The sequence below is a fragment of the Ascaphus truei genome, chromosome 1, assembly GCF_040206685.1.
Source record: "Ascaphus truei isolate aAscTru1 chromosome 1, aAscTru1.hap1, whole genome shotgun sequence".
Lineage (NCBI taxonomy): Eukaryota > Metazoa > Chordata > Amphibia > Anura > Ascaphidae > Ascaphus > Ascaphus truei.
The window spans coordinates 127,808,274-127,832,505 of NC_134483.1; the positions used below are offsets into that span (position 1 = coordinate 127,808,274).

At 43.3% G+C, this 24,232-nt stretch overlaps 1 protein-coding gene across 1 annotated transcript in view; it reads right to left on the reverse strand.

Moving 5' to 3' along the window:
- FOCAD (focadhesin) overlaps positions 1-24,232 on the reverse strand; it is a 200,516-nt gene that overhangs the window by 22,763 nt on the left and 153,521 nt on the right. The window contains exons 28-37 of the mRNA XM_075594653.1: positions 22,927-23,016; positions 17,382-17,529; positions 12,615-12,734; positions 12,024-12,146; positions 11,822-11,899; positions 11,140-11,211; positions 9,990-10,092; positions 7,686-7,766; positions 6,253-6,381; positions 3,295-3,410 (exon numbers count right to left, since the gene is read on the reverse strand). Coding sequence (XP_075450768.1) covers positions 3,295-3,410; positions 6,253-6,381; positions 7,686-7,766; positions 9,990-10,092; positions 11,140-11,211; positions 11,822-11,899; positions 12,024-12,146; positions 12,615-12,734; positions 17,382-17,529; positions 22,927-23,016 — 1,060 coding nt within the window. The remainder of the gene's footprint in view (positions 1-3,294; positions 3,411-6,252; positions 6,382-7,685; positions 7,767-9,989; positions 10,093-11,139; positions 11,212-11,821; positions 11,900-12,023; positions 12,147-12,614; positions 12,735-17,381; positions 17,530-22,926; positions 23,017-24,232) is intronic.

The following is a 24,232-nucleotide window of genomic DNA, read 5'->3' on the forward strand; positions in this document are numbered from 1 at the left end:
TTTTCAAGTTGACATATTACCGAGACAATGTGTCTACATGCATCCAGGAATCTGACCTGATTCCTGGGTACATTTTTAGGGGAACCAGCAATTCTGGGTCCTGACTAGATAGACACAATCTGACAACACTTTCTCTGCAAACCTCCCCCTTGAAACTCATACCACAGCAATCCCTGCTTGCTGGCATCCCTGAAAAGGTAAAAACACAAAAAAAATAATCTTTGTCGCATAATTACAGATAACGCTTTTACAACAGTTGGGTTCAAGAGCTGACACTCCTGAACCCCAAAACATGGATCAGAGGTAACCAAACAGGCTTAACCTTTATTAGTGAGCCTGGTTACCTCTTCACCATCACACCTATGCCGTGTCTGTCTCTCATACCACCATACCTGAATACTGCACCAGGAGAACAGCAATAAGAGTCCCTATGGGATTTGTTGCCTGCTTAAATGCCTTAAGATTGTAAGTGTGCATTTCGTGACCGTTTTATTATCTGACACACCATACGGAATTGCATATATATATTTTTTCGGTTCCTCGCGCTGCCCACATCTTTTGAAGTGTACAGAGGAGTGTCTAGGGAGGTATACAAGTCAATGGGTACCCCCCTAAATAGGACACACTCTCACCCCCACCCTGCCTTTCTCTAGCAAAAGCCCTACTATTTGCATCAAAGAGACTCACCAGCACAAGGACACTGCATGGATGGCCATTTAGGGTGGTCTCCCCATGAAGGCCGCCTTGTACGCAAGGGGCCTCTGCGACACCAAGTTCTGCCCATGGCGCTGCTGCTTTAAACCTCTTCTGGAACTGGCCCTTCACGCAGTCCTTGCTGAGAGTACTAGACTCTGAGCTGAAGGACTGTACCGTATACAGAGGAAGTACATAATGTACCATTCGGTCTTCTATGTGCACTGTTCCCAGACACACACACTGTGGACGCAATTGAGAACTGTTGGCGTCCAATGTGTTGTATTGGACATTTTGGCTGCCGGAATCCCTTGATCACAGGCGGAATGTGATAGAAGCACAGGACTGTCGGAGGCTGATTCACAGCGTGCACGGAGACCATTCCACCAGGGACGGTCCTGAGGAGGAGGTCTAACAATCCCCATCCCTACCCGCCGACACATGTATTCTGTGCACAAATAAAGTTTGAGACTACATACGCATAGAATGTATGACACATGTTAATGGAACTGTATATGAGATGTATTGCGCCGTTGTTTTCATCGCAGTTTTTTGCTTTGAAATGTATCTATGTTACATAGTAGATGATATGGTGATGATCCTTTATCAATGTATGGATACGGAATGTGAGGACATTGGATATTGTATAGTTCTTAGGTGTTGCTCTTTTTTGTGGTGAAAGGGTTAAAAAAAAAACCTTCTGTTAAATGATTGACGACTTCCGTGTGATGTATTTAAGGAAGCGGAAATTGCTCCGTGTATCACTGCTCTTGAGAAAGCCCTCAGTGTATAGCGGAAACGCATTGAGTTTTCTGTCCTTGATAGTGTTTTCTGTGCTGACACTGATGGCGTTTTCTGTGCTACCGAATTACTGACACTGATGGTGTTTTCAGTCCTGTGCTGCGGGGTGCTGACACTGAAGGTGTTTTCTGTGCTGTCCCTGATAGTGTTTTCTGTGCTGCGGGGTGCTGACACTGATGGTGTTTTCTGTGCTGTGGGGTGCTGTCCCTGATAGTGTTTTCTGTGCTGTGCTGCGGGGTGCTGACACTGATGGTGTTTTCTGTGCTGTGCTGCGGGGTGCTGACACTGATGGTGTTTTCTGTGCTGTGCTGCGGGGTGCTGACACTGATAGTGTTTCTGTGCTGTGCTGTGCTGCGGGGTGCTATCCCTGATAGTGTTTTCTGTGCTGTGCTGCGGGGTGCTGACACTGATAGTGTTTCTGTGCTGTGCTGTGGGGTGCTGACACTGATAGTGTTTCTGTGCTGTGCTGTGGGGTGCTGACACTGATGGTGTTTTCTGTGCTGCGGGGTGCTGTCCCTGATAGTGTTTTCTGTGCTGTGCTGCGGGGTGCTGACACTGATAGTGTTTCTGTGCTGTGCTGTGGGGTGCTGACACTGATAGTGTTTCTGTGCTGTGCTGCGGGGTGCTGACACTGATAGTGTTTCTGTGCTGTGCTGTGGGGTGCTGTCCCTTATAGTGTTTCTGTGCTGTGCTGCGGGGTGCTGACACTGATGGTGTTTTCTGTGCTGCGGGGTGCTGTCCCTGATAGTGTTTTCTGTGCTGTGCTGCGGGTTGCTGACACTGATAGTGTTTCTGTGCTGTGCTGTGGGGTGCTGACACTGATGGTGTTTTCTGTGCTGCGGGGTGCTGTCCCTGATAGTGTTTTCTGTGCTGTGCTGCGGGGTGCTGACACTGATAGTGTTTTCTGTGCTGTGCTGCGGGGTGCTGACACTGATAGTGTTTCTGTGCTGTGCTGTGGGGTGCTGACACTGATGGTGTTTTCTGTGCTGCGGGGTGCTGTCCCAGATAGTGCTTTCTGTGCTGTGCTGCGGGGTGCTGACACTGATGGTGTTTTCTGTGCTGCGGGGTGCTGTCCCTGATAGTGCTTTCTGTGCTGTGCTGCGGGGTGCAGTCCCTGATAGTGTTTCTGTGCTGTGCTGCGGGGTGCTGTCCCTTATAGTGTTTTCTGTGCTGTCCCTGATAGTGTTTCTGTGCTGTGCTGCGGGGTGCTGTCCCTGATAGTGTTTTCTGTGCTGTGCTGCGGGGTGCTGTCCCTGGTAGTGTTTTCTGTGCTGTGCTGCGGTGTGCTGTCCCTGATAGTGTTTTCTGTGCTGTGCTGCGGGGTGCTGTCCCTTATAGTGTTTTCTGTGCTGTGCTGCGGGGTGCTGTCCCTGATAGTGTTTCTGTGCTGTGCTGCGGGGTGCTGACACTGATAGTGTTTCTGTGCTGTGCTGCGGGGTGCTGTCCCTGATAGTGTTTCTGTGCTGTGCTGCGGGGTGCTGACACTGATAGTGTTTCTGTGCTGTGCTGCGGGGTGCTGTCCCTTATAGTGTTTTCTTTGAAAACCCAGTTTTTTCTCCAGATAGGATCAATTATTTTCATTTGTTTGTGGTTTTCATTAGTCTGGATAAGAGCGGCCATGTTCTTCAGTTGAGCTTTTTGTTGCACACTTAGTAATAATTTTTTGGGGAATTTAATTTAAACAAGAAGTGATTTGTACCACATAGTTCATTTTTGGGTGCGATTGGATCTCTAAAATTCATTCACGGACTGTCTGTCATGCGAGCAACGAATGAGCAACCTAATCCCAGAACAACTCACAGTGAGGCTATAAACCAGCGGCGGCACCGTCCACATTCCCAGCAGTAGCGCTGCATTCTGGGAGGACTGGGCCTGAGTCACTGCCAACTGGATGCACAGCTGCTGGATGTCTTCTCCTGTACAAGAAGCAGCATATGATAGATGTTACAAACACAGTACAATGTGTGGAATTATAAATACAAAATACACATCTTTTTTCTTCAAAACACATTTAGAAAAAAAATATTTCATTGAATTAGTTATGCAAGAAACCAAATGTGGATGGATTACACAACACTAGAACGTGCATTATGTTAAAATGCAAGCAGCGTATTTTTAATTTAAAAAAAATGGATTGTGAACAATGCTGATGCTGACAACTATAACTCATGCAGATTGCTTTATTATACATTGATTTATGCAGGCCTCGACAAATGCTCTCGCCCGCACGCCAGGGGCGAGTGCATTGTGGCCGCAGACAATCCGTCATGGCTGCCTAATCAACATGCGCTTCTTTAGGCCTATTTCCCTGCAATTTGGAGCTGTGGCGCACCTAAAGTTCGAAAACCCAACCCCCTGATTGGCCAAGGCCGCCTCCTTCCTCCCCTCTCTGTGACGCCTGCAACAGCCGTGACGTCTGCGGCGCCTTCTCCCTCACAGCACCTGTGCTCTCATCGCTCCGCCTGTCCCACCGCACCGAGCCGCCTGTCCCCCATGAAGACGGAACCGGGGGGGCAGATAAGTGGCGGTTCTTCATACTTTACATTTACTAGCCTCTGTGGGCACCCCCATATAGCAGTGGGGGGCAGGTAGAGCAGCGGGTGCTGGCACATGCGGTGCCTCCCTTGGCTGTGTATATAAGTGGGAGAATGTGCGTGCGTAAGTAGGAGAGTGTGCGTGCGTAAGTGGGAGAGTGTGCGTGCGTAAGTGAGAGTGTGCGTGTGTGTGTAAGTGGGAGAGTGAATGTGTGTGTGAGTGTGTGAGTGTATGTAAGTGGGAGAGAATGTGTAAGTGGGAGAGAGTGAGTGTGTGTAAGTGGGAGAGAGTGAGTGTGTGTGTGTGTGTGTGTGTGTGAGTGTGTGAGAGTGTGTGTGTATGTAAGTGGGAGAGAATGAGAGTGTGTGTAAGTGGGAGTGAGTGTGTGTAAGTGGGAGAGAGTGTGTGTAAGTGGGAGAGAGTGTGTGTAAGTGGGAGTGTGTGTAAGTGGGAGAGTGTGTAAGTGGGAGAGAGTGAGTGAGTGTGTGTGTGTGTGTGTGTGTGTGTGTGTGTGTGTGTGTGTGTGTGTGTGTGTGTGTGTGTGTGTGAGAGAAAGTGGGAGAGTGTATGTGCGGATAGTGAGGTGGGGGGAGGGAGAGACGGGGACGGAAGGGGGAGAGATAGATCGGGGGGATGAGAGATGGGGGCGAGGGTTGGGGTTCCCCAGAATTTCTAAATCGAATTCTGGGGTTCCCCAACCCAAAAAAAGTTGAAAACCACTTGCCTATGCATTAAGCAGCAACTGCTGCTCTACACAAAGCGTCAGCAGTTCCCTACACGGTATAGGGTGCTGAACACAGGCAGGGCACCCTCTCCCCCCAAAAAAGTGGGAGGAAGGGACGGCAGGGTTATCCCAGAACAAAACAAAGTCTCCCCAGTGAAGAGGGGAGAAGGTGGGAGAGAGGCAGAGCTGCTGATGGCAGAGCTCCCTGTGAGGAATGACTCCCGCTCCGATAGTTAATAGGCTTGACATAACGGTCACCTTCATCTGACTGATATCCCCACGTCTGGCTACTGTAAATATTCTACAATGACCAACAATGTTCTTATGTGTCTGGCTGATTTAGGCATGTCCAAATAAACTTTGCTTGTGATAAGCAAGCTTTGCCATCGCCAGCTACTGACCTACGTTTTGGTGTGTGAAATGCATTGAGGCATAACATTTATGGTAGTCCTCTAGCATTGCAGTCATTAGCCTAGATGCTGTCATTGATGCTGTGAATGAGACACATATTTCTGCATGCCCTAAAGGGGCACATTGTTTGTTGATTATTTGACTACTTTTCATCCAGCACTGAAAATAACAAGGGGATCTCTCCTCTTTATCATTCAGCACATCGGATACCACCTAATGATCTTTGTGAATTTACAACACAGGCAGGATGTTGATCCTGGGAGTAATCTGATTGGCAATTCTTGGAATCAGGAAGGAATTTATTTTTCCTCTATGAGATATCATTGGATATGTCACTGGGGTTTCTCGTTTCCCTTCCTCTGGATTAATATACTGTAAGTAGGGATATAGGATAAATCATCTGTCGTCTAAATTTAGCATAGGTTAAACTGATGGACGTATGTCTTTTTCCAACCTCATCTACTATGTAACAAGGCGTAATTGTAGTCAAGTATAAATGTAATACAATAAATAAACTGTTATGTCAAAAACGAATGTTGTTATAAGCTCTAATTAGGAATTTATTCAATTTTTTTTTAAAAGTGGGGGTGGGACTAGGGGCGAATAGCTGTTTTGGTTGGGAGAGTAGCTTTTTGTCTAATTTGTCAAGCCCTGTATGTGTGTGTGTGTGTGTGTGTGTGTATTATATATATATGTGTATACACACAGAGAAAAGTATGTGCACAGCATACACACACATTTCTCTTTTCTCTGTGTGTACTGTTTGTGTATATACACAGGTTTAATTCCATATTGTCTTTGGCGCCATCATAAAGCTGCTCTAATTAGCTAGAAGTACAGTGCTTCAGCCAGTGGGAACAGGTGACACGGGGACGCTCGGCTCTTACTAATGGAATAGTGATGGAAAAATTCAATGGAAACTACAAGAAACTCAGAACAACAAATAAACCCCATCCTGTTGCATAAACAAAATAGCCACAATAAATAGGTTATAATAGAAATCTTAAAATACTGAATGCCTGGCATTATTGTGAAATCAAAGGATGTAAGGTACCAGTCTCTGATCTCATCAACATATATCAATTTACCAAAGTTGAGCCTCATCAGAGGTGCCAGGATGGATGCCCAGTTGACGGGAGGGTACTGATGCAGATCAGAAGCTGCAGCGACTGAGGACACACACACCTTGACCAGATATGGCGGCACGGATTCAGGGCCTGCAAAACACATTGCAACAAGCGGAGCTAAGCATTCTCTTAGAATATTTGGTGGCGATGTAACACTTGCACAGCACTATAAATTATATACAAAGCTCTCTGTGCAGTTGCATGTACGGACTTTGCATACAATGGTAAATAAATCTGTTAAAATGCAGTTAAAAGTCCCACATGTGAGAAACGCTGTGCAATAAAGGGCTTATTCTATAATCAACCAAAGCGGCCGACTGGCCCATTCAGCTGATATAAGCTCCTAAACCTGCATTACCGTTTAGCATTGTGTTGCCAACACCCTTGTAGCAATGATGTCATAACAAGATGGGTTCTGTACACAGAAAGCAAAGCACTACAATTGGTTCCTAGGCAGCTCTTCAGTAGCGTAACTGCCATGCCACTAAACCCCACAATGCAAAAGGGGGGGTGGGGGGGTACCAGTGTGCAGGGGGCCCTGCTGGCTGGCGCTGGAAATTGGGCCCGAGGTCGGGCTCAGGTTCCTTACAAGCTGCTGCTGCTGCCCTCTGCTTGATGCGGGGCCTTCACTGGACATAGACAATCCCGCCTTTCCCTGCTTGTTTCCCCACCCCAGTCTGCAGCAGCTCAACAGTACTCCCCCACCCCAGACTAAAGATTGTGTGTTGTGATTGAGTGTGTGTGTGTTGTGGTTGAGTGTGTGTGTCTGTTGTCATGGAGTGTGTGTGTTGTGATTGAGAGTGTGTGTGTTGTGATTTAGTGTGTATTGTGTGTGTGTGTGGGGGGGGGGGGGGATTGAGTGTATGTGTGTGTGGGGAGCCCTGGGGGAAGGAACTGTGTGTGTGTGTGTGTGTGTGTGTGTGTGTATTTGAGTGCGTAGGTGGGGAATTTAGGGTGTGTACATGGGGGGTGGGTGGGAAATTGAGTGTGTGGGGGGGGGGGGGGGAATTGAGTGTGTGGAGGGGGGGGGAATTGAGAGTGTGTGTGTGGGGGGGGGAATTTAGAGATTGTGTGAAGGGGGGAGGGAATTGAGAGTGTGGAGGGGGGACGAGTAAATGAGGGGAAAGAGAGGTGGTGGAAAGAGGGAGGAAGAGCAAGAAAGGGAGTGAGACACAGGAGGAGAGAGGGCGACAGTAAGGGGGGGATTAGTGTGATGATGAGAGTGGGGACTGTGATGGTGAGAGGGGGGACTGTGATGGTGAGAGGGGGGACTGTGATGGTGAGAGGGGGCTGTGAGGGGCTGAGCAAGGTGTGTGATAGAGGGGGTGCTCGCAAGGCCGCTGACACGGGGACCCCTGTAGAAACTACATTTGTTCTGTATTACTTATCCATACCTTTCTTTCCGGCTGTGATGAGGAAGTCGACTGCAACTCGAATTAAGCTTTTTTCAGGCAAGTAGCTAAAATCTGGAGGAACTGTAATCAGAAAACCAGATACCTCACTTTTGTGAATGGGCTACAATGTTGTTACATGGATCTGGATTCTTTCCCATCTACAGCATCTCTTAACACACACTAGGTCCCATATTTACTAAGTGGTGCTATTGAATAAGACACCTTCCAGCAACGGAAGGCCCTTTGTGGCCCATTAACATCAATGGGCTGTAAGAATAGCTGTGGAAAAGCATGGCTTAGTTAATTTGGGCCTAGATGCTGCAGTACTTATGTAAAATAGGTCTCTTGTACGATACAAAATGAGGATGCTTGCTGTTTAATCCCATGATGCACAGGGAGACGAGAAAATAATACATTTACGGCACATTTATCAATTTGGAAAATACCCTGCTTCATTCAATTATATTAGTGAAACAAGCGAGCGCCAATGGAGCGGATCTAAAACCACATGCGGTATTGCGCAATACCACCAAACGTGAATTTTTCAGCAAATGTAATTGCAGCTGCTTTCAAAACAGACTGGGCCACGGTTAGCGTATGCGTTAAAATCGCACAATCGCATCGTGTGTCAAAACATGCTCGCAGCAAGAATAACGGGCCCTACATCTGCATCCCACCCATCCGTTAATGTCATAGCTGGTGTTTCGCTCATTTTTGTACTTTCAAAGAGCACATATTGAAGCAGCAATCCCTCCAAAATGCATTTATGGCTAAGCTCATTTTTACATGCAGCATTATTTCCCATGAGCCATTTCTCCAAAACCCCTAATGAGCAAGACATTTTGCGTGCCTTATATGTTTTATATGACAGTGCCGAAAGCTTTCTAGTAACCACATTTGAATTCACTCCTGGGACAGAATTCAGAGCGTGGCATCTGAGTGAAAAAAACACGGATACAGAAAACGGGGTCCAAAAGAGCAAAGTTTGCACCAAAGAACGGGAGGCTGTTCGGAGAGGAGTTGTTCGCAGGTTTAGAATGGGTTAATATGGAAATAACCCTCTACAGTGCTGATGAGGCCTTAAAAGGCCGTGGCCCATAATTACCAAGCAGTGCTAAGCTATAAGACACTTTGGTCTACATTTCGCAAACTCAGTTAAACGTGAGTTATTATAGCACCCTGTAAAAATGAAAGGTTGTGTTACACCGTATGACGTATCACTGTATTCACCAAGATCTATTTACTTACAAATTGGCGGCACCAACAAACATGCATCACATATGCAGTAAATTACCATTAGAATTGGCTTCAAACATGGTTTGCAATGGGCCAGGGGGAATAGATCACTGTTCTACTGTAAGGTAATGTAATAGGATTTATGACAACACCCTATGGCAGAATATTTTCTAATCCCTTTGATGCCCGAGTGCAAAATAACACCTTTAGGCATCACGGGGGGTTAACATACAATGGACTCTTCAACTGGCGACTGGTGGGTCACATCCAGCACTGGCTGGACCTTTGGGGTGGCCATTCATTATCTGCCACTGCTAATTTAACTGCAGGTGGTCAGGCAGCGAAGATTCATTTTCATACTGAAACTCACTGACAAATAACATAAACGCCCACTACACCCCTACTCTAGTAACGCATTGCTGGGTAATGTCACTATCCACTATGGCAATTAAGGGGGTTAGCCCCTACCTCCCACGCCCTTGCCTTACTAGCCTCTTTGGTATGCAAGGGGATTATGTATTGTAGTGGTGAGAAGATATGAAGCTTTTTGTAGACGTTAGTGGCCAGCTAGTCATGCGCCACTAAAGGTTCAATATACTAAAAAGTTTTAAATGTTTATGCAATATGTTTTTATCATCTATTCCAGGTTGGTTTAGGTTACCTTGCATGTATGTATATAATGGCCATTATATACATAGGTAACGTAGGCCTAACACCAGCCTGATAAAGGAGACAAAAAATGCAGTTAATTTGTGGAGGTACTGTAGCCCCAATACGTACAGATATTAGAATTTAGCTAGCAGCATGTTGGTGCTCATGAACAATTATTTAGTGGTTAAATGCTTATATGCGTTAACACCGCCTCCAAAATATCACTGCGGTTAAATATACAGTACTACTGCTTTAACCGTATGCTATCTGGCCTTAGTGAATAGGCCCTACCGCCAACACCAAAGGTTATCGTCAATGAATGAACGATCTGTCTGTAAAGTGCCCTATGGCTTAGCACCGCTGAGTCACTATGGCCCTGTAGGTCTTGAAAATAGGCAAGTGAATGTGTCTGCTCACTTGAGGTTCGGCTCTGACATGAAGACAGGCTGGACAAGTGGAGGTGTCCGAGGATCCAGGCTGCATTGGTTTGAAGGCCGATCACTCCAGAAAGGCTTATAACCTGTGGTGACAAAGACAAAATACACCTTAGCTCAGTGTTTCTCAGGTAGAGCTTTGCATCACCTATTGGTGCTTCAGACTAACCAGAAGGGTCAGCCATAGGAAGGCAAAAATATCATGAGATTTTACTGCTTGGATAATGACAGGTTTGGCATTACAGCATTTTTAAAATAATGGAACATTTCAATTCTCATCTATTCTCTCATTAGAACACTGTAATTGTATAATGTGATTGCAGATATAACACGTAGTTGTATTTAACACGTAGTTGTATTTGTAGTTGCATTCAGTTTCTAACTAGCTTTACAGGACTCCAACACTGATAAAATGATGGGGTCCCCTGGAAATAGTTTCCCAAAAAATGAAGGTTTACAAGTCGGAGAGACACTGCCTCAGTCTCTACACCCCACCTTATTACAAACTGAAACAAAGCTTCGATCATACATGTGATTTGTCGTAGATTGTCAGACCTTTTCATAGACCAACAAAACAGGCCTTTATAGCTGCAAATAGTCTACAGCGTTTTCAAGACCTCCCAAGTATCGTATCCATGTTTACCAGAGAAGAGAAATACATTGAGGTTTTGTAGCCCAAGCACACTTCTTGAGCCATTAAAAGGCACTGCACAACCTGAAAACACAGCACTGCACGCTTATCCAGGGCTAATACAGCAGCTGGAACCTAGAGGAATTCTGACTTTTGCCAGGAATAACACGTGTGATGTTCCATGGGTTCTTTCTGTCTTTGAGTTGCTATATTGCCATGGAAAGTGTTGAAAATGACTCTGTGAGAGTAAAGACCATTCAAAACCACAGCACAAACAAGACAATGATTATGTAGGTATTTGAAAATATGAAAATAAGCTCAGCAAATGTTGCTGCAGTAAGGGGGGCTCATCAATGTAGTAAAGAATAACACGGAAATCAAACAAGAAAGCACATTCAAGTTAGTGGGACAATCAATAATAATACATCAATAATATCACTAATAAAGTAGTGCATGGAAATGAATAATCATACGTGATCATCTGTAATGTGTTGTTACATACCTGAGTTATTGTCCTGATGACTTCATTAAGTTTACTTTGGAACTGGGAGGACTGGATGGCTTCAGCTTTGAGCTGCAAAAAGAAGCACAATGTACCACACAATGCTCGAGTAAACAGCACATAGACTTGCACGAAGGTCGATACCGTCGGGAGCATGGACACCGAACTTGGGAGAAGGGCGGAGTGTGGTAGGGAGTGCAGAAACTGCAATCCCATGCTAAAATGTCCATTAACAAGGTGAAATCGTTTATGTGGCACTCGGCAAGTGCAATGAGGATCATTACCTCGGACTTCTATCGTTTGTATTGTATTGTGTGCAACATATGTGCAGTAAATAAAAATACCATTTGTGAGCACATTCACATGTATCAGACATGTCTGCAACCCTGTCTTTCCCCATTATCGCTTAACAAGCAGTTCTTCTACGGCAGCCAGGGATTCTGGGAAATTACATGAAATGAGCACACAGTGTCACTCTTTGCTTCTTATCCATTTTAACATGGTCCCCTATAAGCGTATGCCTGCCGTATTACACAGCTATTCAGCACAGCCCGGGTTAAAGGGAAAAGGTCAATTAAAAAAAAGAATGGCGTTATTATCACCAATCAATATGTGTGATGTGTTAATCCCCTTATTTTCAAGTGTGGAAAAACATTAAGTTTTTATAATAATGCGTACTTACTTGTATCAGTGCAGATTCAGATCCTACCAAGGCGACCAGGCCGTTGATGGCAGCCAGGCGTTGCATTGTGGGACAGCTCTAAAAACCAGAGCAGGAATTCAGAAATATGCGTATTTATATATAGTTTAAGAGAGTAACACTCATCCAAGATGGGTAATTTCCTCTCCCACTGCCAATTAGAAGTAGATGAAGTAGCCCTTACCTCTGCAAGAAGAATCTTTATCCAGGCAGGTAATAATCTATTGTTCAGGTCTTCTGCTTTCCCGTGTCCACAGACTGACAAGCCATTAACGATGCTCCCCAAAGCTAGAGCTAAACCTGGCGTCTGTAGAAGCACATTAGTGCAAAGCCGGGATTAGAAGACGCGTTTGTTTTCATACAGTAAACAAAAGAAAGGAACCAGTGATATACAATTCCATGTTAACATTTTGTTAGAAGACGTGAAAAGGTGACTCTGGGTTGTAAACTAAGGAAAAAGATTCACTGCAAGCTATTTTTAAGTGGCTCCTGTAAACTCTTTGGGTCAAAGATTCATGCAATTAAATACCATTGTGCACAGCTAATGAACATTGGACAGCATTATACAGAAATGAATTGCTATAGTATAATTAATAGTAAGGGAAAAGGTGATAGGATCAGTGCAAATCACAGATAAAGGATGTGTTGGTAACAATAAAAAGTCGTCGTCATACTTATAGGAGCAATCCAAGCAATATCCTACGTTTAAAAAAAAACAATCAGAAGTGTGCTCAAGAGTAAAAGCACTGAAAGGGAAAGGTTTTGCAAAGCTGACCTGTTGGTTTTGTTCCGTCAACATCCGCAGCTTGTTCATGTTCTCTTCTGCTTCCTCCGCCCCAAGAATCCCAGCGCTAAAGGCGGAGACCGTGACACAGGCGACAGAGTACGAGAGAACCTAGATCAGAGCAGGGGAGTGACATTCCAGACAAGAGAGATATGGCATTAAGCGTGGACTAACAGAATCACCTGGGGACTTTAAGGACTTGTGTCCGTCTCTGGGAAGGACAAGGAAAATGGACAGTGAGTCAAAAGGAAATAAACAATTCATCAAAGTAATGGGACAGTAGAAAAGAAACTGAATGTTAATATGATCTCTTATTCCAGACAGAGATTAAATAATATATATGATAATGCATATACTGCCCTTCGCCATACGTCAGGGTATGACATCAAGCACGGACATTACGGCATCACGCAGTTGTGCGACTAGCCGGGTTGCGCACGGAGGAGATACGTGGCTGTTCAAACATAAGAGGTTTTCACTGTTGCTCCATTGCAACATCTGCAGATATTCCAGAGGCTTATTTAGCTTCTCGGCGGACCGCTGCTTTTCTAGTTCATGGAACAAGACCTTGACTGTGGACTACAGACGCTGAGATACCTGGCTGGCGGTGATATTGATTCACAAATTGCCTATTTTATACCCACACTTGTGAGTGATATTCTTCCCCTCTTTCCCTTTTTCCCATCAATAGACGTACTTTTTTACGCTATGGGGCATGCGCTCTCTCTTCTCTTTTTCATATACAAACACACACATATATATATATATATATATATATATATACACACACACACACATACATACATATATATATACACATATATATATATATGTATGTATGTATGTATGTATGTGTGTGTTATATATATATATATATATGTATATATATATATATATATAAGAGAAGAAAAGAGGAGAGAGCGCACGCCCCATAGCGTAAAAAAGTAACAATTTATTGGACTGGGGATGGGAGAAGGGGAGGGATAAGAATACAAATGCAAAATTGTGAAATATCATATCACCGTCAAGCTGCAATATCACCGCAATCTAAGGACGAAATCCACAGGCAGTCAATAAAGATTGTAAACCACCAGGCGTAGCCTTTTCGTAGGTGTTCAGCTGCTCGGCTAGGTGTCTCACTCGGCTCAGAAGAACAAACATCCAGCGCGACCCGACCAGATCGCGCACTTCCGTAGTGACGCAGTGTCGTGACGTAATTGCGTAGTGACGTCCCTGACGCATTTCGTCGCAACAGCGACTTTCTCAGAGGGGGAATGGGTTGAGAGTTCACATGGAGGGGTTTATATAAAAAAAAGTGACAAAACCCCTCCACAGTAAAGCATATAGCTAATGGAAATATTCCTGTATGCTCATTTGCATGTCATAGACAATTCTGCAACCCCGCCTTTCACCATTATCACCCAGCACACAGCACTTCCACTGCAGCAAGGGATTCTGGGGAATGATATGCAAATGAGCACAGTGCCACCTTTTGCTTCAAAACCATATAACATGGTCCCCTATTAGCTTATGCTTGTTGCATTTCACAGCTTTGAGCACAGTCTGGGTTAAGATGCATAGAATGTATGTATGTATGTATGTATGTATGTATGTATGTATGTATGTATGTATGTATGTATATATATACATATATACATATATATATATATATGAACAGAGCAAGATGTAAGTGTGGTGGTTCACCAAATGATAATGAACGCTGAAGTGATCCCTGATATGGAAACATTTCAGAACCCCTGCAGACAATACATTGTACAAGGGCGGAATGTTTTAATTTGCAAGGCAGCCTATTTGTAAAAAAAAGTATTCAACTGAATGATCTAAAATCGTTACAAACATGATGCAGTATACATCAAGGATATATGATATTCAGAAGAAAATATACATTTGTTAAAAAGAATGCCTTACTACGCAAGAATATTTTATGGAACGTACGATGGGCAAATGGTTCTGTGGAGTGAAACATTTGTGGAAGGGTTATTGCATTTCTTAAATGGCTAGAACTAAAAGTTTCAGTGAATGCAATTGCCTGTTTGCGATATACAAATCAGTGCTCTGTTACCAAAGGTTACACTGCTAGAAACTAGAGACGGGTGACCTTTTTTTTGTTGCCAGATTTGGATCTGCCTAGGATTGGCTGGTTCCTTTCCTTAGGTTTTTTCTACAGATACTGAGAGGAGTGAGAGACAGAGAGAAAGAGAGAGACAACAGCTCTAGTAGTGTGAGCTAAGCCAGCTGATGTGTGGTATCATTGTCACATCATACTTTTCAGCTGCTCATTGGTGACACATGTAGCTAATCTAGATATTAACCTATCTGACAGGTATCTCCGGTGTGCTCTACAGAGAACATCAATCTGTCGACCAAGAAGTGGAAGTGGTCTGCTGTTAAAGGAAGCCAGGGGGAGGGAGCTACTACAGGCATATGTACTCATTTTGACGCTACATGAAGGATATGCACAACAATTACTATGGTATAACACAACAGGAACACATATATACACTGTGCTATCTGCCAGAGCGCCAGACACATACTGAATTGAAATACTTTATTTTAAAATAAATAAAACTCTACGAACTGCAGGAAGTGATTCCACTTGCTTCCCACAGCACACAAAGTGTTATTGCATTGATAAGTCTAAGGCCCCTTAAGAATGGGGTATGGTGTCAGACCAACAGGATCAGAAGTTGAACCCACACAAACTTTGTTATTCAGAACAACAGCTCTAGCAGTGTGAGCTAAACCAGCTGATGGCTAGCACCACTGTTACTGTATACTTAGTTTTGAGCTCTACTTCTCATTGAGTGCTCATACCTGTACAAAGACGTTAACCTCTTCTGGGATAGAGGACCCTATCTAATCAGCAGTCTTGTTCACCAACGGGTGCAGGAAGAAACCTTACACTCCATTTATTTGAATAATCTGTAATGTATTCCAGGACCGAAGATGCCTTATGGCAAAACACTGCTTAGTAAATATGGCCCATTGTCTTCATCCTTTATAAGATTAGAAATACTAACTCAAGTCACCAGTTCACTTTCTTATAGTACTTTCTCTCTGCATCTGCTTTATTTGCTGTGCTTCACCTTGTTGTTACTTGTGTGTGTGTGTGTGTGTCAGGAAACATGTTTTATTTAATCTCTATTAGAATATGAAGAGAGAGACAAAGCAATCTTTTAGATGATGTGTACTCCTAAATACTCCAAGTGTGTAAAATACCTCTTAGAGATGTATAATAACCTGGACAAAGTAACTTTGAATACATATACAATTAAAAAGAATGAGAAAGCACCTCCAAAGAGCTGCAAAAGAGAGGACACATTAACGTAATACTAGGTATCCGTGATGTTTTAACCTAACTTAATGAGTTTCAAAAGTTATACATTTATTAAGAGACAGAATGAATGGAATAATAAAAGAAAACTTAATTATAAAAAGCACAAGATCAGCAATGTACAAAGCCTGTGTATTTATATTCGCAGAACAAAAGACTCCTGATTTAGAGCTTGTTTGATAATGCAGATTGAAAATTCAAAATGCATTCAATCACACGTTGGCTTCTTCAGAGGTGCAGCCACCCTGAAAAATACCCTATCCGCTTAAATAGATAGGGACATAGAAGGGATTTAATGCCTCCTGTACAATCCATATAAATGAGATTGCACGGATCTGGTCTAATACAATAAAAACGTATAACATCCAGATCATACCAAGAATATTTGTCTACAAATAATTGTAGTGCTTGCTTGTTGAACCTCAGTTATAACTGTAATCCCTGGAGCAGCAGAGGTGGCACCTATTTTCTTCTAACCCAGTAGGGCGAGGTAGTCCATGTTCTGTTCATCTTTTATTTAATTTCAGTAGGCCTGAGTAACTAATAGCCCTCACTACATATTATTACTTTATGCTTGAAGTGAATAATAGAGGTTGTGTCGGTTCAACTTGAGAAACTGTTGGGTCTGACACCATACACTATTCTTAAGGTGCCTTAGACTTGTCAGCCTACCGTAATAACACTTTGTGTGCTGTGAGAAACAAGTGAAATCACTTCCTGCAGTTTGTGGAGCTTTATTTATTGTAAAATAAAGTATTTCAATTCAGTGTATGTCTGGCACTCTGGCAGATAGCAGTGAATATTTGTGTCCCTGTTGTGTTACAGCATAGCAATTTTTGAGCATATCCTTCATGTAGCATAAAATTAGTGCATATTCAGCTCCCTCCCCCTGGCTTCCTTTAACAGCAGACCACTTCCACTTCTTGGTCGACAGTTTAATGTTCTCTGTGGAGCACACCTGAGATACGTTAATAGCCAGATTAGCTACATGTGTGAGCAGTTCAAAAGTAAGATGTGACAATAATACTACCCATCAGCTGGTTTAGCTCACACTACTAGAGCTGCTGGTTAGAAAAGCAGTGGTTGTGGGTTCCAGCCCTGTTGGGTTTGACTCTCTTCCCATCATTGGATTGGTACCATAGGCTTATCAACTCTATATAGTCGGTATAAAAATCCGATTTAGGAAGTGTGGGAGGCGACACATTTACATATACTTTGCATATCTCCCAGGTGTGTGTCTTTTTTTAAAATCCGCACAGATTATAGTCAACGACGGATTTTTTTAGTATACAATCCCCAGACAGATGTTAGTGGGCGGGACGGATGTTGGGAAAATGATCCATGGAATTCCGTGACATGGATTTGGACTGTTTTGCCCGTCTCTACCAGTAACCAACTCTTACTTCTTGTATAGTTCGGCTCTGGTCTGCACTGTCACACAGGGATCCGTAAAGCTTGCGCAGGGTAGTAGAGACGTGGACGCGGCCATCAGTCTGACTGCTCTGACTCATGAAGGAAAGAACCAGTCCCACTCCTAAAATGCAGCCCAGGCTAAGGGAAACAATGACAATGTGTAAGGAGTCAGGAAAAGGAATAGCAGCAAGAACAACAAGGAATGAACGACATATACTGGTTTACAGGAATGGAAAACGTTAATACTGTAAATAGCCCTCTATGAGTTTTAGCTGAAAAAGGTTTCCTTTCTCGGCATGGTCATGTAAATGATTTCCCTTATCCCACGTCAATTCAAGATTTAGGAATCTCATTTTCATCCCAAATCTACCTGAAAAGATCCTTCACATGTTGGCCACCATAGTAGGCAGAACTATAAGGAGGTCTCAATGAGCCAATCAAGTTTTTTTCTTTGTTTTTGTACTAATTGGCTACTATTTCCCCTTTTCCCACATACCCATTTCACCGTGAAGTACGGTTTCTTTCTTTATATTGCGCGAGCACTACACAAATATACTTTATGACACCATGCATGGATGAATAACAGAACTAGGTGCATTAGTGCCATCATACATAAAAGTAAACAGTAGGAGAAAGAAGCCCCTGGCCCAAAGTGCTTACAATCTCATTAATTTAATGGGAAACATACCAAGACAGAAGGAATGCAATGGATGTGTATTTTGTATATGGTGAGGTTAAGAAGCTTGGTGCATATGCAGTGGACTATATGTCATTTTAGAACACTATGGAAATGCTTCAGCGTTCTTTTAAGGTGGATGTTAAAGATCGGTGACAAGGAATGATATTAAAAATAGTCAACACAGATTTTTTTTAAATAAAAACTTCCTTACATATTTAGGTGAGAGCCCCTAATAAAATCAGTATGTATTGTGTATGCGCTGACAAATATCGCTGTTAAGACTTTCAGGCCTTGATAAGCTATTAAAAACATTTCCTAAATGACTAAAGAATTATAACGTTTGTAAAGAAGGCTGCCTGCCAAGTGACTCGAAGGTCAATAGTAAATGATGATCTCACACTGTCTTTTTTTCACCCAATTCTTACTCCTTACTCCTACTTGTATCACAGTCACAGAAATGGGGCTATCATCATGGCAGGATTAAATCATGATCACGCTGTTGACCTTGAGTGAGTTGACAGGTATGAGAACATGTTACATTGCTGAGCTTTCCTTTATTGCATTTTCAATATCTAATGCTCGGTGGGATGGCATCTTTATGGCCTGCTCTTCATCTGCAGCACAACTCCCCCAAAAATCTAATGGCCCAGAAAGAAGTTAACATTTACTTGTCAAGTACTATTTAGCCATCAGGGCGATCGCTTCAGCTTGGCTTGTATATCATCTCTTCCAATTACCAGACATCATTTGAGATGTAAGTGAATTCTACACTAGTCACAGCCTAATGCAGCAGAGATGTGATATTTCTATTGTCACACTGTAGAATCTAACCTACATTTGTGTCTAGTTCTGTACCAGGTTTGCATCAAATATAAAGCCCTTGCAACTCTCTCAGTACAATATTGCAGATTTCGCAAATTGAAATCAAGGTAGCAAACTGTCAATCCAAATGTAAATGTCAGGAAGTATGTTATTTTAGCATTCGTACTGTATTAATTCTCCTAAATGTATTTATGTTTATCTTTATTTGTACAGCGCCAGCAAAGTACAGTACATAGCACTTCACAGCAGGAAAACAAGCGACATAATAATATTACACATAACAGGAATAAAAGCTTTAAGACATAACAGTAACATTAGGAAAAGGAGTGCCTGCCCTGCAGAGCTTACATTCTAAGTGGTAAGTGGGGAGAACTTACAGACAGTGGGAGGGTGTTCTGTTCACAAAGGGTTGTGGGAAGAGGCTGTTTAACCTAGTGTTCTGGGCCTAGAGGTAGAGGTGGGGCCAGCTGACTGCATCCAAACTTCTGGGGCCATTCCCAGTAGCAGCACTGGGCCCCCTCCCGCTAAATATTGCCCTGCTCCTCCCTTCTCGCCTCCCCCCAGCAAATGGCCCAGTGACCAGGAAGTGGCTCAAGTCCTGGGGCCTATTAATGCTGTCGATGGGGCATTTGCCAGCTCGAATGTCGATGATACTGAACATGGTGCTAGCACAGCATTTCACAGTACATGAGGTCCTCGGTATCAGACTGTCCGTTTTCCGTCAAATTCCTTATTCAACGCCACATAATGCAGATCGCAGGACACATTATCCGACGTAGGAACCGCTTATCTGACGCTCACCTCAGCGGATTAACATGGGCCCGCTATCCGACGGCCCGTTATCTGACGGCCTGTTATCTGACGGCGGTTTGCGGGACGCATTCCGTCGGATAAGCGAGGACTGGCTGTATAACGCCGATATTCACATAATCACTGTCCGTAAGATTGATTGGTAAAGCAAGCACAAAATATTGCAGTATATTACAATATATTAAGCAACATTTACTAAGAAGCGTAATGCCAGAAGACGCGTTACAGCCTATCTATTCACTTGAATAATACATGACATGCCGAAGAAAACATACATTTGTTTAAAAAATCCCTTATAAAGAGAATGGGGCGGTAAGGTGTCTAACAGCGCTGTAAGGTTTTTTATGGAGTACCTCCGCCTAGTACATATGGCCCATCATGCTAAAAGGGCCAATAATGTGGGCTATGTAACGCTACACACGCATCCACATCCTTGCCTGTATCTTGTTCAGATGTACGCAACACAGACAAATATTGGACTTTAGCCCCGTGCGAACGTTTGGCACAACTGGCAACATTTAAAAAAAAATGTATCTGTTCCAACTGCAATTTGCAAATATTGTCATTTTTAGCAAAACATGCAGCTGCACATTTTGTAAGCGAAAAGGCAAAAACTATTGCAAATATACAAACATTTTCAAAACGTAAAAATATTTTGGTGAACCAAACTGGGAAACATTTGCGCTTCTTTACAGGTGACCACCAGATGGCAGCATACTACACCCAACTAAAACACCGAGGCACAGAGAACTGGATTTCTTCCTGAGCAGCAGCTCTCTACAAACATAGCACAATAGGTACCTATTTAAAACAATGGATTCCATGCATCGCGGCTCACTAAAGCTGGTTTTGATGCACTTACTGCAAAGCTGCATCACATGTACCAAGCTTGTGTGTGTTATGCAACTATCTTCTCTATGTGACATTTCCTAGATCAAAAGCAACCACACATGGGACAAAAATGGGATCAAAGACCTTGATAAGTTGACTTTGAGGGACACAAGAATAAAATTACGCCATTTGCACATAGATGCATATGAGACAATTGCTATATGACTCTGTCATGGTTACCACACTGCAAACAAGGGAAGTAGATGCAAAACTGCACCTCGCCAAGCCTGCCAATAGTGCTGGTGGCTGGCGATCAAATATTTATCCTGCAATTTCAGCTCTGTAACCTCTTTATTAAGAGTTGAGCAGATCACCTGGCTTCCCCTCTTTGCTGTCTCCCGCCTTACGTCCTCCAGTCCACTGCAATCTCAGTCAACCGCATGAAAGTCGTGCTAAATTCAGAACCGCTGACAACCCTAATCCCCCATTACTTACTCTTGAAACTCTCCCAAGCAGACGGAGGCCCTTATTCTATATGTATTCCTATTCACGGTTATCTCCGGCAGAAGGAGGCGGCATCACATCATATTGCAAATGGCCAAAGTGTGAAAAAACCTTGGCTTTGTATGAGATTGTGGGAAAAAGACTCAACATAAAGGCAAAAGTGTATCAAGACCTACATGGGACCTTTGCAGGCTGTTATACAGCTCAACCCCGTTATAGCGCGATCCGTTACAACGCAAATCCGCTTACAACGCGATGCAAGTGTGGCTCCCAATTTTCGTATTTATGAATACTTTACAACACGATTATTGGTGTCTTAAATACTTTATTGTACAATGCCTACAATTGTACATTATTTCTAACGCGATCCGCTTATAGCGCGATGTGCTTCTTTAGACCCCAAGCACCGCGTTATAAGGGGGTTGAGCTGCACATTTTATTGGACCAACTTAAAGTGATGAAGACAAACGAGTTAGCGGGGGACAATTGAGCGTGTCATTTTTTTAATCCTTGATTGCATGAGAAGCTACCAATGCATTGTAGGCTGCACTGGCACTGGACGGGGTTAAACTATCCCAGCTCTCTACCCTCCATCACAATGGCATCATTATACCAACTTCAGGAGGTGAATTTCATATGCAGTAGTCTGTGTTTAAAAAAGAAAAGAAATAAAAGAATAATAAGCCCAGCTTGTGAAAAGAAACAAAGGAACCACTTTGCTCCTCCCTGTGCGGCAGTATGCGGTCGTGTTCTTCCCTCTGCTGCTTGCCAGCAGGGGAAATTATTTGTCTGCTGCGGCAAAAACCTTTCAATGGGATGAGGGGAGTATGCACACAGCAGTGGGTAGAACAAAACCACTGCAGCTGGCAGAGCTGTGCTCCTTATTATGGTCAAATTGTCATCATCAAATGATATTACTAAGTTGCCCAAGCTGTTCCAGATCAGTAGGGCCACGTCCCTTTTCCCATTAGCATCGCTTTTTCCTTGATGAAACTGGAAATCGCTACCAACATGAACAGCAGCTATAAAACCGGCCTTTCCGAACTGAAACTGATGATCAGGCGGGATTCCCAGAACCTTCGTTGCTACTTTTAAGGGTCAATCTTTGTTTGTCAGCAAATAGAAATACCACTTGTGAGCACATTCACAGGTCTCAGACAGGTCTGCAACCCTGCATTCCTCCATTATCTCTTAGCATACAGTGCTTCCCCTGCAGCCAGGGATTCTGGGAAATGACATGCAAATATGCACACAGTGGCCCCTTTTGCTTCTCATCTATTTTAACATGCTCATTTACATGTCATTTCCCAGAATCCCCAGCTGCAGTAGAAGCATTGTATGCTAAGAGATAATGGTGAAAGCAGAGTTGCTGTACAGAACCTGCAGAGCATGACACTACCCGAGATGTAGATGTGGTCCATGGTCCACCGCCATCAGCAACACGAGAATCTTTCCCCACTCCCAGGGTCTCCTCTGTTGGTGCATGGCGTGTTTAGTGGTCTTTGCAAGCAGAAAGTAAGTATCTGAAGGTATCAGTTAAGGAAATCCAGTAAACTTTAGCCACCGTGCTGCCAAAGATGGAGGATGTGGCAGTGATGCATTGTACAGCAGTGTGTGGCTGGTCTCTCTGGCAGCAAACAGAGTAATGTGACATATTATATTGTTCTGTTGCTTCAGTTTCAGTGTGGTCCACACATGGAAGAGGGAGTTATTCAATAAACTGTGATAGTGCCGATACGGGCACTAACTCACAGAAACTTTCATTGAAGTCAAGGAGAGGTTCCGTGCGATAGTGTCCCGATCTGTCGCAGCTTCATGAATAACCCCCAATTGTCTTGAGCGGTATTTGTTGCAATAAAATCTGCAGGTGTTACGTTGTATCTACATACTTGTATTCCAGGCTGGGGTCAAAGCAGCAACTTTCCAGTGCATCAAGAGATTTCATAATCAGTAGGTTCATCTGCTGTCCAGATACGTCACTGCGGAAGACATGAACGAGAAATATCCATACTCAACTGATTCTTTATTTTCCAATACATAAGCATAGCTGTCGGTATGTACAGCACTATAGACCAGTGGTTGTTAACTCCTGTCCTCAAGGCCCCCCCTCCCGAAAGGTCATATTTTCAGGATATACCTTGCCAAGTACGGCACACCTGTGAGCATGTGACCTGCATACGGGACAAGGGTTGATACACAGCTCTCAAGCTGTCCCACTTTTCACCTTCGCAAAGGTCCCTCAAATGGACAATATCTCACTTCAATCCGTCCCCATATACCATCTGTCGCGAACAGCACACAAGTGATTTAGAAATGCAACCAGGGTTAATACAAACGGCTACTCTAGTCAATTCACCTTTCTCCTCCGCAAATGTACCTTCAATGAGTTAATATTAACCCCTTACTCAATTGCAATCCTATCAATACGCTGACACCTCCCGAGAAATTATGCAATTAAAAGGTGTAACATTAATATCTGCCAGGGTCTCAGGTCCCTGTTTATAATAGAAAAAACTATGAATTTAGCACACAAAAATCTGTTGTAGAAAAAAGTGTCCGAAAATGTAAATACTCTCTCCAGCGCGTGCAACAGTTCATTCAGAGCCCCAAAACATCACTTATTAAATGTTTTAATATATATATATATATATATATATATATAGATATATATATAAAAATACAGTGCTTAGATTACAGAAAAAGGATTACAGGAACAAACAAATACAGTAAATGCAGGACAGTTTCTCAAAATAACAGGATAACATAAAACAAAAATCCATATACGCTACATTACCAGATGTCATAAGTTTTCTCCCAGAGAGGTCACTGGCGTAGCAATATGAGAAACCATGTGTTTGGTCCAAAACACACCTCTGTTGAAATCTAATGTTCATAATACCTTGCTATGGTTTATGTACTATTTCCCCCCCATTGAAACAACAAAAGCCCACCCCTGTCGTAAATCAGCTGCGAGATTGACAGTTTTATGAGTAAAAAAAAAAAAACCCCAGCTACAAACAACGTTTAAATTGTGCCTGAGTATATAACCGCACTCATAACTACCCTTTTCTCATACTTTGACACACGAGTCGCATCAATAGATTCAGGCTATCATGACGGACGTAACGAGACCAATCATGACCATCTTGATCCTAAACTTGAGAGACAAATGGATATCTGTCCCTCACCACCTTC